Here is a 16,326-nt window from a genome sequence, read left to right as displayed (position 1 = left end):
TTGGTTAGGCTGGTCTCAAACTCCCAACCTCAGGTGATCCACCCACCTCAACCTCCCAAAGTACTGGGATTACAGGCATGAGCCACTGCACCTGGCTAAATTCAATTTTCTTAATAGCTATAAAGATATTCGACTTATCCAGTTCACATTGAGTGAGACGTAGTAGTTTGTGCTTTTTGAGAAATTGGTCCATTTATCTAGGTATCAAATATATGTCTATCAAATGTTTGTAATGTTTCCTCATTATTCTTTTGGTATCTCTTAGGTCTGTAGTGATATATTATTTCATTCTTGATTGCCATATTGTTTTAAAACAAGAATTTAGGCTGGGCGCAGTGGCTTATGCCTGTAATCCCAGCACTTTGGGAGGCCAAGGTGGGCGGATCATGAGATTAGGAGATTGAGACCATTCTGGCTAACATGGTGAAACCCCCTCTCTACTAAACATACAAAAATGTAGCCGGGCGTGGTGGCACGTGCCTACAGTCCCAACTACTCGGGAGGCTGAAGCAGGAGAATCACTTGAACCCGGGAGGCAGAGGTTTTCAGTGAGCCAAGATCGCACCACTGCTATCCAGCTTGGGTGACAGAGCAAAATTCTGTTTGCAAAAACAAAACAAACAAAACAAAACAAAACAAAACAGGAATTGTGCTTTTGAGCCTGAGGTGTGCCTATCAAGTGAGCCCAGGAGTTCGAGACCAGACTAGCCAGCATGATGAAATCCTGTTTGTACTAAAAATACAAAAATTAGCTGGGTGTGGTGGTATGCGCCGGGAGTCCCAACTATTTGGGAGGCTGAGGCATAAGGATTGCTTGAACCTGGGAGGTGGAGGTTGCAGTGGGCTGAGATTGCACCACTGCACTCCAGCCTAGGCAAGAGTGAGACTCTGTCAAAGAAAAAAAAAAAAAATGCTGGGCACAGTGGCTCACACCTGTAATCCCAGCACTTTGGGAGACCGAGGCAGTTGGATCACGAGGTCAGGAGATCGAGACCATCTTGGCTAACATGGTGAAACCCCATCTCTACTAAAAATACAAAAAATTAGCTGGGCATGGTGGTGGGCACCTGTAGTCCCAGCTACTTGGGAGGCTGAGACAGGCGAATGGCGTGAACCCGGGAGGCTGAGCTTGCAGTGAGTTGAGACTGTGCCATTGCACTCCAGCCTGGGCAACAGAGCAAGACTCTGTCTCAAAAAAAAAAAAAAAAAAAAAGGTGGGGTTGGGGGTGATTTTTTGAGCAGCTAGGAGAGTCATGTTCCTAGAAGTCAAGACCTGGATTCCTTAAGAGAATAGGGCTGGCCGGGCATGGTGGCTCACGCCTCTAATCCCAGCACTTTGGGAGGCCGAGGCGGGCAGATCACAACATAAGGAGATCAAGACCACGGTGAAACCCCATCTCTACTAAAAATACAAAAAACTAGCCGGGTGCGGTGGCGGGTGCCTGTAGTCCCAGCTACTCAGGAGGCTGAGGCAGGAGAATGGCGTGAACCTGGGACACGGAGCTTGCAGTGAGCCGAGATTGCGCCACTGCACTCAAGCCTGGGCAACAGAGCGAGACTCCGTCTCAAAAAAAAAAAAAAAAAAAAAAAAGAGAATAGGGCTTATACTATAAGGCACACAGGAAAAAAAGACCAGTTTATTCGTTATTAAAAAAAACAAAAGAAATAAAAATCCTCTCTGGGTAGAGGAAGGAGGAAGGACCTTGGAGAATATTCAAATAGAACAGTGAGGTAATTTTGACACTGGTGTAAAGGCTTGCTGCCTTAGAGTTAAAACCCTGTTAGAAGAGCTATAAAAATTCCAAGATAGATTTGGGAATTGGATATATAAGTGGTTTATGTTGAAAGCAGTGGCTAATTTATTAAAAAGTTATACCCGGCCAGGTGTGGTGGCTCACTCCTGTAGTCCCAGCACTTTGGGAGGCTGACGTGGGCGGATCTCTTGAGCCCAGGAGTTCAAGCCAGCCTGGTCAACTTGGTGAAACCTCATCACTACAAAAGAACCCAAAAAATGTTATACCTACTTCTACCTCCACTAAGAAGACATGGAAGGTAGCTGAGAATTGAAGATATTTATGGAACACTTCATTCACCAAAAGCAGAATATACATTCTTCTCAAGCTCATATGATATATTCCCTAAGACCACATTGTGGGCTATAAAACATAGTTCAGCAAAATTTTAAAAACAGAAATCATACAAAGTATGCTCCTGGACCACAGTGAAATTATTTTTGAAAAAATATATAAACTATTTATTAACTGTACACTTAAAAACAGTAAAGATGGTAAATCAGATCTATATTTTTATTTCAATTTAAAAAATAAAAAATAAATTTCTTAAAAATGTAATTATACTAGAAGTCAGTAACAGAGAGATAGCTGGAAAATCCTAAAATATCTAGAGATGAAACAATACACTTCTAAATAACACATGGGTCACCCAGGCATGGTGGCTCATGCCTGTAATCCCAGCACTTTGAGAGGCCAAGGGGGTGGACTGCTTGAGCAAGACAAGCCTGGGCAACACAGGGAGACCCCATCTCTCCAAAAAATGAAAAATTAGCTGGACTAATTAGCTGATGGCATGCGCCTATGGTCCCAGCTACTCAGGAGGCTAAGGCAGGAGGATCACTCCAGCCTGAGCAACAGCGTGAGACCATCTCAAAAATAATAAATAAATAAATAACATATGGGTCAAAGCAGTCTCAAGAGAAATTTTAAAATATTTTGAACTAAATTAAAATGAAATACAACTTGTCAAAACTTTGTGGGATGCAGTGAAAGTAATACTTCAATGAAATTTATAGCACCTAATGAATATATTAGGAAAGAACATCTAAAATCAATCATCTTAGCTTCATTTTAGGAAACTAGAGAAAGAAAAGCAATGTAAGCCTAAAGCAAACAGAAGAAAAGCGATACAAAAATAAAAGCTGAAATAAATAAAACTGAAAATAAGAAATCTACTGAGAAAAGGAATGAAACCAATGTTTCTTTGGAAAAAATCAACATAATTGATAAACCTCTAGGTAAAGTAACCAAGAAAAAACTAGAAAAGACATAAATTGCTAATATCAGAAATGAAAGAGGGGCCATCACTACTGATCCCATAAACATTAATTTAAATAATAAATATTAGAAATACTTCCATGCCCACAAATTTAATGAGATGAAATATACCAGTTCCTAGAAAGACATAATCTGGTAAAGCTCACACAAAAAGAAACAGATCATCTTAGTGTAGCCTGTATCTATTTAAAAATTGAATCAATAATTAGTAACTTTCCAAAAAGGAAAGCACCAGGCCTAGATGGGGGTTCACTGGTGAATTCCACCAAACATTTAAGAAAGAAGCAATACTGGCTGGTCATGGTGGCTCACACCTGTAATCCTAGCACTTTGGGAAGCTGAGGCGGGTGGCTCACAAGATCAGGAGTTCAAGACCAGCCTGGCCAAGATGGTGAAACCCTGTCTCTACTAAAAATACAAAAATTAGCTGGGCGCCATGGCAGGTGCCTGTAATCCTAGCTACTTGGGAGGCTGAGGCAGGAGAATTGCTTGAACCCAGGTGGCAGAGGTTGCAGTGAATCAAGATCGTGCCACTGCACTCCAGTCTGGGCGACAGAGGGAGATTCCAGCTCAAGAAAAAAAAAAAAAAAAAGAAAAAAGGAAAAAAAGAAAGAAGCAAAACCAATTAGCTACGATCTCTTCCAGAAAACGGTAGCTGAGAGAACATTTCCTAAATCATTCTATGAAGCCAGCATTACCCTAATACTAAAACCAGATAAAGACAATCAAAGCAAAACTACAGACCGTATCTTTTATGAACACAGATGAAAAAATTTTCAACAAAATATTAGCAAATTGAACCAATGTATATAAAGACTTACACACCACAACCAAGTGGGATTTAGTGCAGGTATACAAGGCTGGTTCAGCATTCAAAAATCAATTAAAATAATCTATTATATCAATGGGCTAAAGAAGAAAAACCATATAATACACAGTAGATGCAGAAAAAGCATTTGACAAAATCGACACATATTCATAATAAAACCTCTCAGCAAACTAGGAATAGAGGGGAGCTTGATTTTTAAAAAATCAACTTGATAAAAAAATCTATCTACAAAAAACCTATAGCTAACATCATACTTAATGGTGAGGAACTGCATGCATTCCTACTAAGATTGGGAATAAGGTAAGGATGACCCCTTTCAACACTTCTGTTCAACTTCATACTGGAAGTCCTAGCTAACACCATAAAACAAGAAAAGGAAATAAAAGGCAAACAGATTGAGATTTAAGAAACAAAACTGTCTTTGCCTACAGATGACACAATTATCTATGTAGAAAAATCCCGAAGAATACGCAAAAACAAAAAACAAACCACCCTTCTGGAACTAAGATGTGATTATAGGAAGGTTACAGGTTACAAAGTTAATATAAAAAATCAATCACTTTCCGACATACTAGCAATAAACAAGTAGAATTTGAAATTATAACCATAATACCATTTACATGAGAACCCCCAAAGGGAGAAATACTTAGGTATAAGTCTAATGAAATACGTGCAAGACCTATATGAGGAAAACTGCAAAACTCTGCTGAAAGAAATCAAAGGAGGTCTAAATACATGGAGCCATATTTCCTGTTTATAGATAGGAAGACTCAATACTGTTAAGATGTTCTTCCCACCTTGATCTACAGATTCAAGGCAATCCCAATCCAAAGCCCAGCAAATTATTTTGCGAACACAAACTGAATCTAAAGTTTATAAGGAAATCACAAACCAACACAATACTGAAGAAGCACAAAGTTGAAGGACTGACACTATCTGACTTAAAAATTTACTATAAGGTTATAGTAATTAAGACAGTGTGATCTTGGTGGAAGAGTGGACAAGTGGATCAATAAAACAGAATAGAGAATCCAGGAACAGACCCACAAAAATACAGTCAATCAACTGATTTCTGACAAAGGAGCAAAGGAAATTCAATGGAGAGAATACAGCCTTTTCAACAAATGGTGCTGCAACAAGTAGACATCCACATTACAAAAAAAAAAAAAAAAGGAATCTAGACACAGAACTTACTCCTTACACAAAAATTAACTCAGAATGAATCATATACTAAAATGTAAAATGCAAAGCTGTACAACTTTCAGGCTGGAGTGCAGTGGTGCCATTTTGGCTCACTGCAACAACCCCTGTCTCCCAGGCTCAAGCGATCCTCCCACCTCAGCTTCCTGAGTAGCCGGAACCACAAGTGCACACCACCACACCCAGTTAATTTTTTGTATTTTTGGTAGAGATGGGCTTTTGCCATGTTGTCCAGGCTGGTCTTGAACTCTTGAGCGCCAAGCAATCCACCTGCCTCAGCTTCCCAAAGTGCTGGGATTACAGCCGGCCATCGTGCCCGGCCAATGATGACTTCTTAGAGACAACACCAAAAAAGCATGATCCATGAAAGAAAAAAATGTTAAGTTGGACTTCAATAACATTTAAAAAATCTGCACTGTCAAAGACACTGCTAAGAGAATGAAAGGACAAGCAATAGACTGAGACAAAATATTTCAAAAATGCATATATGATAAAAGATTTGTACCTAAATATACAAAGAACTCTTAAAACTCAATAAGAAAACAATCCGATTTTAAAAAGGGCGTAAGATCTGACCAGACACCTTACCAAAGATATACAGATGGCAAATAAGCACATGAAAAAATTCTCAATATCATATGACATTAGAGAATTGCAAAACGAAGCCGGGTGCGGTGGCTCACACTTGTAATCCCAGCACTTTGGGAGGCCGAGGTGGGCAGATCAGGAAGTCAGAAGATCGAGACCATCCTGGCTAACATGGTGATACCCCGTCTCTACTAAAAATACAAAAAATTAGCCAGGCGTGGTGGCACGTGCCTGTAGTCCCAGCTACTCAGGAGGCTGAGGCAGGAGAATCACTTGAACCAGGGAGGCAGAGGTTGCAGTGAGCTGAGATTGCACCACTGCACTCCAGCCTGGGTGACAGAGCGAGACTCTGTCTCAAAAATCAAACAAACAACAACAACAACAAACACCGATACCTATTAAAATGTCTAAAACACAAAACACTGACAATACCAAAAGCTGACTAGAATGTGGAGCATCAGGAACTGTAATCCACTGAACAATGGTATAGCCACTTTGGAAGATAGTTTGGCAGTTTCTTACATTACACATGGGCTTACTATATGATCCAGCAATCATGCCCCTAGGTATTTACTCAAAAACTTATGTACACACAAAACCTGTATACAAATGCTTACAGCAGCATATTCATAATGGCCAAACACAGGAAAATGTCCTTCAATTGGCAAGATTTGCCTTCATAAGTGAGTAAATAAACATACTGTGGTACATCCAGAGTGAAATATAATTCAGTGATGAAAAGAAATGATCTGTAAGGTCACAAAAAGACATAGAGGAAACTTACATGGATATTGTTGAGTAAAAGAAGACAATATCTTGTCTGAAAAGGTTACATACTGTATGCTAAAGATATGTCATTTGAAAAACACACTATAAAGCAAGCAAAAAGACCAGTGGTTGCCAGGGGTTTGGAAAGAGGGAGAGATAAATAGGTGGAACACAAGGGATTTTTAGGGCAGTGAAACTGTTCTGTACAACATGGCAATGGTGGCTACATGACATTATACATTTGTCAAAACTCATACAAGTATATAACACAAAAAATGAGCCCTAATGTAAACTATGGACTTTAGTTTATAATAATGTATCAGTATTGGTTCATCAATTGTAACAAATGCACCACACTAATGAAAAAGGCTAATGGTGAAATCCTGTGTGGAGGTAGAGGAGGTATATGAGAACACTGTAATATCAGTTCAGTTTATATTTTCTCTTCTTTTTTTTTCTTTTTGAGACAGAGTATTGCTCTGTTACCCAGGCTGGAGTAAGTGGTGCTACCACAGCTCACTGCAGCCTTGACTACTCTGGCTCAAATGATCTTTCCACCTCAGCCTCCTGAGTAGCTGGGACTACAGGTGCGTGCCACCACGGCTGGCTTTTTTCTTTCCTTTTCTTTTCTTTGAGATGGAGGCTTGCCTTGTTGCCCAGGCTGGAGTGCAGTGGCACGATCTCGGCTCACTGCAAGCTCTGCCTCCTGGGTTCACGCCATTCTCCTGCCTCAGCCTCCCGAGTAGCTGGGACTATAGGTGCCCCCCACCACGCTCGGCTAATTTTTTGTATTTTTAGTAGAGACGGGGTTTCACCGTGTTAGCCAGGATGGTCTCGATCTCCTGACCTCGTGATCCACCCGTCTCAGCCTCCCAAAGTGCTAGGATTACAGGTGTGAGCCACTGCACCTGGCCATGCCTGGCTAATTTTTTTTGTACTTTTGGTAGAGACAGGGTTTCACCTTGTTGCCCAGGCTGGTCTCAAATTCCTGGGCTCAAGCAATCCACTTGCCTTGGCTTCCCAAAGTGCTGGGATTATAGGCATGAGCCATAGCACCCTACCGAGCTCAATTTTTCTGTAAACCTAAAACTGCTCCACAAAATAAAGCCTATTGGTTTAAAAAGAAGGCCAGGCGTGGTGGCTCACGCCTGTAATCTCAGCACTTTGGGAGGCCGAGGCAGGAGGACCACTTGAGGCCAGGAGTTTCATACCAGCCTGGGCAACATGGTGAAACCCCATCTCTACTAAAAATATGACAATTAGCCAAGCATGGTGGTGGGCACCTGTAATCCCAGATACTCAGGAGGCTGAGGTAGGAGAATCACTTGAACCTGGGAGGCAGGGGTTGCAGTGAGCCAAGATCGCTCCATTGCACTCCAGCCTGGGCAACAAGAGTGAAACTCTGTCTCAAAAAACAAAACAAAACAAAATAAGGATTTAATATCAGAATGCAATTGGAAAATGTCTCCGATTCACAAAAATGACAGTGAGCTGGGATGCTGGATATGTGTTTTCACAGGGAGCATTTCTACTGGGAAGAGCCAAATAAATTACAATGCCTCCATCAGAGATGCACAGTACGAGATTATAATGGGCTATTATACACATTATCTTGGTCTCAGAGAAAAGATGCTGATGCCCTAGATATAAGTACATCTGAGAGATTTATTCCCTAGACTCTGGAACATTTAAAACAACTTGGGTCTCTAGATTCCTAAAGATCAAATCTCTTTTTCCTTTCCATGTTACTTATGTATTATAGGAAAGGTCTACTCATACTTCCTTCCAGGACTTGCTGGTTTTTTTGTTTGTTTGTTTGTTTTTAAGCCGATCCCTGGTGTTTCATATTCAGGATCTCATAGCTGATTCCCCTTATACTAATGGACATATATCATATCAAATAGGGAAGTGCCCACATCTCAGATGCAGAAGTAATTTTAGAGCAAGGATCAAAATCAGTCTATTTAAATGAGGTAAACGTCCATGCAGAAGAGATTCTCAGGACAACAAAGTGGTAGGTCAAAGACCATGCCCACAAACTCTTTTGGAGGCAGAAAAGGTTTGGGGGTTTGAAATGGACTGTGTGGTACAGAGTAGAGAATGGTGCAAGAGGCACTGGACAGCAGAGGCCTGTGACCTACCCAGAGACCCACAAAAGCCTGCTCTGGAACCTTTAGATTCAATGAGCCAAAAGAATAACATATGCCAAGAGAGGTGGTAGAAAGCTGTTCCATGGGCACTACAACTGACAGAAAAAGGTTATTTTTTTTCCTTTTCTTGAGGCCTGATCCTGGGTCATGGAACTTGCTGGACCTCTGAAATCTTCCTCTCCTTGGTATATTCTTCCATGAAAACAGCAGGAGGCAGGGCGTTTGGCTCATGCCTGTAATCCCTGAACTTCGGGAGGCTAAGGCAGGCAGATCGTCCTAGGTCAGGCGTTCAAGACCAGCCTGGCCAACAAGGCGAAACCCCTCTCTACTAAAAATACAAAAATTAGCCGGGTATGGTGGCAGATGCCTGAAATCCCAGCTATTCAAGAGGCTGAGGCAGGGAGAATTGCTTGAACCCAGGAGGCGGAGGTTGCAATGGGCTGAGATCACGCCATTGCACTCCAGCCTGGGCGACAGAGCAAGACTCCTTCTCAAAAAACAAACAAACAAAACAAACAAAAACAACAGCAGGAGTTCAGCTAAAGAGCACTAAAATGTTGAGGTAGGTTGCAAAGTAAGGACAATCATGGAGAGAAAGGAGTAGGAATAAACATGATCAAAAGGCAGGTGTCATCATGTAATGATGTAAGAGCAGCTATCCTTCTGGCAGGCAGCATAGCTTTGAGCTTTAACCAAACAACTATATCACTGACAAAGTCTGGGTCCAGGAAAAACAACTGAGATACAGAGGTCCAGGATTATTGGCTGCTTCACTTGGGCCATGACAATGACATCCCTAATTAATTACTTTGCCTCCCTCTTGATCCTTCTTCTGTGAAATCAAGTGGTCATAGGTAAAGTTTGGAATGATTTGTATTTTATTTATTTAGAAACAGGGTCTCACTCTGGCACCCAGGCCACCTAGGCTGGAATGCAATAGTGTAATCATAGCTCACTGTAACCTCAAACTCCTATGCTCCAGTGATCCTCCTGTGTCAGCCTCCTTGAGTAGCTAGGACTACAGGCACATGCCACCACGCCTGGCTAATTTTTTTATTTTTTTGTAGAGAAGGGGTCTTGTTATGTTTCCCAAGCTGGTCTCAAACTTCCGGCCTCAAGTAATCCATCCACCTCAGCCTCCTGAAGTGCTGGAATTATAGGTGTGAGTCACCATGCCTAGCCTTGGAAATATTTTTCATCCAGGAATCCCTACATGGGGTTTTGAGAATGAGGGAAATATCTTTATTATAAAATAGTCGTCCTAGAAACCTGATGATATTCAGAGGACTAGAAGAAAAAGGAGAAAAGGTGGTCTATGTCTTAATATGAGAAAATGGAATATTATTAAATCTGAAGCAAAATTAAGGATTGTTAGTCAAAAACTTCCCTATCTGTACACATTAAAATGAGAAATAAAGCTTGGGCATGCCTTTTACACAGGATCACTGTTACTATAATGCAGAATCAACAGGTGACCTAGATTATTTGGTGACTATCAGCACTTTAAAGGACCTTTTAAGAACTGGACTTCTGGTGGGGCACAGTGGCTCATGCCTGTAATCCCAGCACTTTGGGAGGCCAAGGCGGGTGGATCACCTGAGGTCAGGAGTTCAAGACCAGCCTGACCAACATAACGCAAACAATTTTGAACATATGGTTTACAGCATATCTTGAAATAAGGATTCAGAGCAGAATAGAGCCCAGACCACATGCCCCATATATGGTTGCTTCCCAAATATGTAGAAATGTTTCTTGTGGTTGACAATAAGTGATTACAAATGTGCAATAATATAATGTGACCAACATTACACGGATGGTAACAGATGTACACACGCTGGTCAAGTGGTACAATAAGGAGCTAAATAGTACTTACTGGTTAGTTATATGGACTAGTTTGGAGATACGGACAGAGAGAAGGCTAGTGCAAATGCCCCTGAATCTGCAGAAAACGTTTCAAAATTTTAACTGCTGGAGAGACCGGCCGGCACCCCTTCAGAAAGGTGAAACATGTTGTTGCTCATATTTGGATCATTGTTCAAAATCCCAGAAAGTACCAGGGCTATGCATTTCTCAGTTGTATCTGTAGAGCTAAGAATACAATGAGTGTTGAATCTTTCTTTCATGAAGATACATCCCACTTTGCAGCTCTCATAACTCATGAGCTTGGCCACAGCTTGGATATAAAACATGACTATATGGCCTACAAGTGTCATGGCCAGAACCTCTATACTATGCATAAATTTATTACTACAGATATGGGCTACAGCAACTGAAGCTTCCACTGCTTCCATTAGTTTTTGCATAGGCACAGAGAAGACTGCCGGTTTAATAAACTTGAGCACCAAATCTCCTTTGGAAAACCATGTTGTGGGAACGAGATAGTGATGACAGAGAAGAATGCAAGTGTGGCAATGTCCATGATTGTGAAAGGGATCACGATTATCTACCCTCAAGGTTCAGACATGCATTTGGACATGCCTTGTCTGTCATAAGGGTTCAGATTATGCATTTGGATTCTGTTGCAGACACTGCAAATTGCCAAACCCAACCACACCCTGCTGCCTCAGTGTACGTGAATATGACCTCCGAGAGTACTTTAATGGCACCTCTGAGTGGTGCCACACAGATACATACAAGGAAGATGGCATCCCTTGCAAAGAACAAGGTTATTGTTACCAGGGCCAGTGCAGAAGCCTAGAGAATCAGTGCATTAAAATCTCTGGAAAGGGCACATGAGCTGCTTGGAAAAATTATCATTACCAAGGGGGATAGGTTTGGAAACTGGCAGTGAGTCTAAAGGATTGCTTAAAGTCTTAAGGAAGTACAAGGCCAAATATGTAAGATGTGAGACTGCTATGTGAAAACATCTAAAGATCCCACACACTGAAAAACATCAAACACCCATTTCCCCATGCAGGACATGTAGTGTTGGAGTATAAACAGGGCTGATGAGGGGGAGGTAAAAGATAGTCCATGTGGTCCACAAAAGATCTGTATCAATCAGTCGTGCTTAGATACCACTGTACTCCACTATGACTGCAACCTGGACAAGTGTCATGGGAGGGTTGTTTGCAACAATTTTAAGAACTAGCACTTGTCTACAACTATGCCCCTCCTACATGAGAATATAATGGTTAGGAGGCAGTCTAACAGTGGCCCAGCTCCACACATCCCCTCTGACTCTCAGTATGACAAAAAGCTGATAATCCTAATTCAAGTCTTACCTAGCCACTTATTATTTCTCATTCCTACCATCTTGTTTGCTTACATCCATGATCTAAGAAACTGTCAGTACATCACTGGAATAGCAAGATGAACAAACCTGAAAAATATTTGATAATTACCTTCTTTCTGGTAATAAGGCCAAATATGAAGTGATACTGAAAGAACCTTTTTTTTTTTTTTGAGCCAGAGTCTCGCTCTGTAGCCCAGGCTGGAGTGCAGTGGCCGGATCTCAGCTCACTGCAAGCTCCGCCTCCCGGGTTCACGCCATTCTCCGGCCTCAGCCTCCCGAGTAGCTGGGACTACAGGCGCCCGCCACCTCGCCCGGCTAGTTTTTTGTATTTCTTAGTAGAGACGGGGTTTCACCGTGTTAGCCAGGATGGTCTCGATCTCCTGACCTCGTGATCCACCCGTCTCGGCCTCCCAAAGTGCTGGGATTACAGGCTTGAGCCACCGCGCCCGGCCGAAAGGACCTTTTAAGAAATGGACTTCTGATCGGGCGTGGTGGCTCACGCCTGTAATCCCAGTACTTTGGGAGGCCGAGGTGGGTGGATCACCTGAGGGCAGGAGTTTGAGACCAGCCTGGCCAACATGGTGAAACACTGTCTCTATTAAAAACACAAAAATTAGCTGGGCATGGTGGCATGTGCCTGAACCCGGGAGGCAGAGGTTGCAGTGAGCTGAGATCATGCCAACGCACTCTACCCTGGGCGACAGACCAAGACTCTGTCTCAAAAAAAAAAGACTGGGCTTCTTGGTTCTGGTGTCCCTCAGGGACTATGGATATAGGAATTCTTTCTTGCTTCCATCTATTTTTCTATATGCTGACTGCTTAGTAGTTTTTAAATGAAAAGAAGTTAGCACAGCTTTCTAGGTGAAGCAGTCTTTTTTTGTTCTGTGCTATCATGAAATCAGGTCTCAGGATCTCTGGGACAATGAGAAGCCTCAAGATATGATCTTGACAGAATAAGGCCAGGTTACCCTCCATAACTTCCATGAAGCTCATGGTCTAAAACTGAAAGAGCTATCATTGAGCTCCCTGACATTTCTATAGAGAGCTCTTTTGGAAAGATCTCTGTAACTTACTTAGCAGAATATCCTGTCTAATCTTCCATTATAATCCTCTTAGTCAATTTCTCTAATCTTAAAGATTTTGCCTTGGACATACCAAGGTATGCATCAAGTGAGAATAAGACCACCTTTGTGATCATCAGATTATTAGGTCTAGATGTTTTGATTACTTATCATTCCAGTCACCTTGTCCATTTGGCTTTCCCTTTGTTTCGGCATCATAGTATATGATGCTCTGGCCTCAGACTGGCCTTCATAACTTAGCTGGAGAAACCAAGTATCACTGTTACATGATTCATGAGGAAGAAACAGATTAGATAGATATTCCTGCCCCGGAATGAAGCTCTGGAGTCTGAGAATCTTTTCTTTCCCAAAAGATTTAAATTTTACCTATAAGTCACTAATTTGCTTGTTCACTCATTTATCCTATAAACATATATTTAGCACTTACTATTAGGCTGAACCATGTGAAATTGATGATATTAGACCATTTTCACCTATAAAAATGGCAAGTTGTTCATAGTGTTCAACCTAACTTTATACTTTGATAAATGAACACAATGAAACCAACCTTGTACTTCTGCTTATAAATGCAAGTTAACAGTTATTGATTACTAGAGGTTTTTTTAGTCTCTATTTCTCATAAATCTTATTGTCCCTCTAACTTCAAAAGATTAGTCTTAGTATTCTAGAATGGGGTGATCCCTATTGTTCAAGTCCTAGAACAGAATTGAACATATGAGACTAAGATGTGGTGTGTCTAAAGATCCCACTGTCACTTTTTTATAGTAGTTTTCTTTATGAGTTTCCAAAACTCTTCACAGAATAGAAACCCAGGATTTTCTGTGTCCAACTTTAGAGACAGTAATAGCAATAGCAAGACCTGAGCAAGTTGTTGCATGTCCCCTACCCCCACTTCCCCTGCAACCATGGAGTAGAGAGCCTTGAAATGACACATATAAATAATAATCTAGAATTTATTTTTTCTAGAAAAGACTTAGACAAATCTAACATCCATCAAGGTAACATGAGTCTATCTCTGAGATGGAAAGTGTCTTCCTCTCCCTGAACCCCTAGACTTTAAGGATCACTAGTAAATCTGGGAATAACCGCAGAGATACTGCCAGTTCACCTAGAATGACTACCAACCAATGGCACTATATTTCCTTTGAGTTCTGCAGTTTAGGGCATAGTTAGAAAAGATTTAAGATGTCCTTTCCCAACATTCTTTCCAATCCATTAGTGCAGAATAACTCCAGTTCCTGGATGTTCCAGTATTGTAGTTTCAAAGAATGGTAGAAGTACTGGTAGGAAAAGTAAGGGCGGATTCCAGTGAATTTAAGCCCCTGCTATAGAATCTCTTCTGTGAGCATAATAATGGTGTCTGGGTATCTGCATCACGCCGAGCCTCCTGCTTTAGTTGGTGGAATTTGTGCTGCGTCCAGCCATATACTCCACAGTTGAGTAGACCCTGAGATGTTGCCGTCAGAGCCTGGAGGAGATGAAGGGGTGATGCAGCCCATGCTTCAGGTTTTCAGGGATCCAGGGAATAATTCCCACTCCCCTTATTCATAAAGCATTGTTACATTTTCCCTATCTCAAACATGAAGATCTGACTTCAGTTTTTTATATTTTTCTAGTTTGTCCTGAACTCACTCTCTACACTACACTGTTATGGATGACTAAGAGTTGGTCATATTTCTTAGTATATACACAGGGATAATGAAGTAGCTTCAATGCCCCTCCTTATTACCTCAGGGTAGCCTTGAGAAAACTCTCATCAGAATAGTCAGATAGCCCAAAAATCTTCTTAAACCCAATAAAGAAAAAAAAGAGAGATGATCATTCCATCCCCTCCTCATCATTCACCAAGAATAGCTCATTTATCCCATTCAATTCACTCTGGATGGGAAAGAACCATGTCACTATCAATGTTTCATAAGAACATGCCTGGCAGATCTGGTTTATTTTTACTGTCCATTCCTTAAAAACACATCAGTAAAATGAAGTTGACCAGAGATATATATGCTCTGGAATGCATGGGGGTACTTTTACATCATCATCTACCTCGACTTTGAGAAAATTTTCACATTATTCATAACTGAGTGTAAATAATACATTTTCTATTTTGCAATGTAGAAATACCCTGAGGGAAAAATTGTGCTTACCGAGTAAAGGTAGTATAAGAAAATAGGCTGAGCGGGTATAAGAACAGAGATACCAGATGTTGAAGGTGTTACCTGGAGAACATAAAGGGCCATGTGAAGCTTGGTGTCCTGTGGCTTAGTCAACTTTATGATCATCAGAATGACAGCTGTGAATACACAAAGTGTAAACCTTTTTTTCAGTCCTGACTGTCTAAAGTATCAGGTTCCTCCACACACATGCCTGAGCATTATCAGAATGGAAACAACAGGCATAATAAAATCCATTAGTGAGGTTAACGTGTTATGCAAACCAATGAGTCTTAGGCCTCCAACTTCTAGTCTTTATTGATGAAACTTTGTAGATTATTAGTGTAGTAATGGTAGCAGGATATACTACAGGAAGGTAATAATTTATACTTCCTATCAATTCAGATTTTCCCAAGCTCTTTCATAAAAATTATCCAATCTGGGTGGGCACAGTGGCTCATGCCTATAATCCCAGCACTTTGGTAGGCCAAGGTGGGCAGATCACCTGAGGGCAGGAGTTTGAGACCAGCCTGGCCAACATGGTGAAACCCTGTCTCTATTAAAAACACAAAAATTAGCTGGGCATGGTGGCATGTGCCTGTAATCCCAGCTACTTGGGAAGCTGAGGCAGAAGAATTGCTTGAACCTGTGAGGCGGAGGTTGTAGTGAGGTGAGATGGCACCACCACACTCCAGCCTGGGCAACAGAGGTAAGACTCTATCTCAAAAAAAAAAAAAAGGCCGGGCGCGGTGGCTCACGCCTGTAATCCCAGCACTTTGGGAGGCCGAGGCGGGCGGATCACAAGGTCAGGAGATCGAGACCACGGTGAAACCCCGTCTCTACTAAAAAAATACAAAAAATTAGCCGGGAGCGGTTGTGGGCGCCTGTAGTCCCAGCTACTCGGGAGGCTGAGGCAGGAGAATGGTGTGAACCTGGGAGGCGGAGCTTGCAGTGAGCCGAGATCGCGCCACTGCACTCCAGCCTGGGCGACAGAGCGAGACTCCGTCTCAAAAAAAAAAAAAAAAAAAAAAAATTATCCAACCTGATCCTCACTATAACCTTATGTACTAGGAAGGGCAGGTGTTAATATCTCCAAATCTGTCATGATGTTTTCTCCTCTTATATCGTGGTGCATATCATGTCTAATTATCTTAATTTCTAAAACATAAGAAGCAAAAGGAGTTAAGGAGGTTAGTAAAAACTGGAAATATGGGTAGGGCCCATACAAATTTTATAAGCTGAATAGGAATTTG

At 41.5% G+C, this 16,326-nt stretch overlaps 1 protein-coding gene across 14 annotated transcripts in view; it reads right to left on the bottom strand.

Moving 5' to 3' along the window:
• Nucleotides 1-16,326, bottom strand: part of LOC105493731 (transmembrane protein 116) — a 130,032-nt gene that overhangs the window by 64,765 nt on the left and 48,941 nt on the right. For 8 of the 14 annotated variants that reach the window (XM_071071062.1, XM_071071056.1, XM_071071067.1 and 5 more), the window contains 2 exons: nt 15,140-15,213; nt 13,863-14,391 (listed from right to left, as the gene is read on the bottom strand). In XM_071071062.1, coding sequence (XP_070927163.1) covers nt 14,185-14,391; nt 15,140-15,213 — 281 coding nt within the window. In that variant the 3' untranslated portion in view covers nt 13,863-14,184. The other 6 variants (XR_011608830.1, XM_071071057.1, XM_071071059.1 and 3 more) reach the window with 3 other exon arrangements.

Source organism: Macaca nemestrina, chromosome 10 (genome assembly GCF_043159975.1).
Source record: "Macaca nemestrina isolate mMacNem1 chromosome 10, mMacNem.hap1, whole genome shotgun sequence".
Lineage (NCBI taxonomy): Eukaryota > Metazoa > Chordata > Mammalia > Primates > Cercopithecidae > Macaca > Macaca nemestrina.
This window is presented reverse-complemented; position numbering and strand designations above follow the sequence as displayed.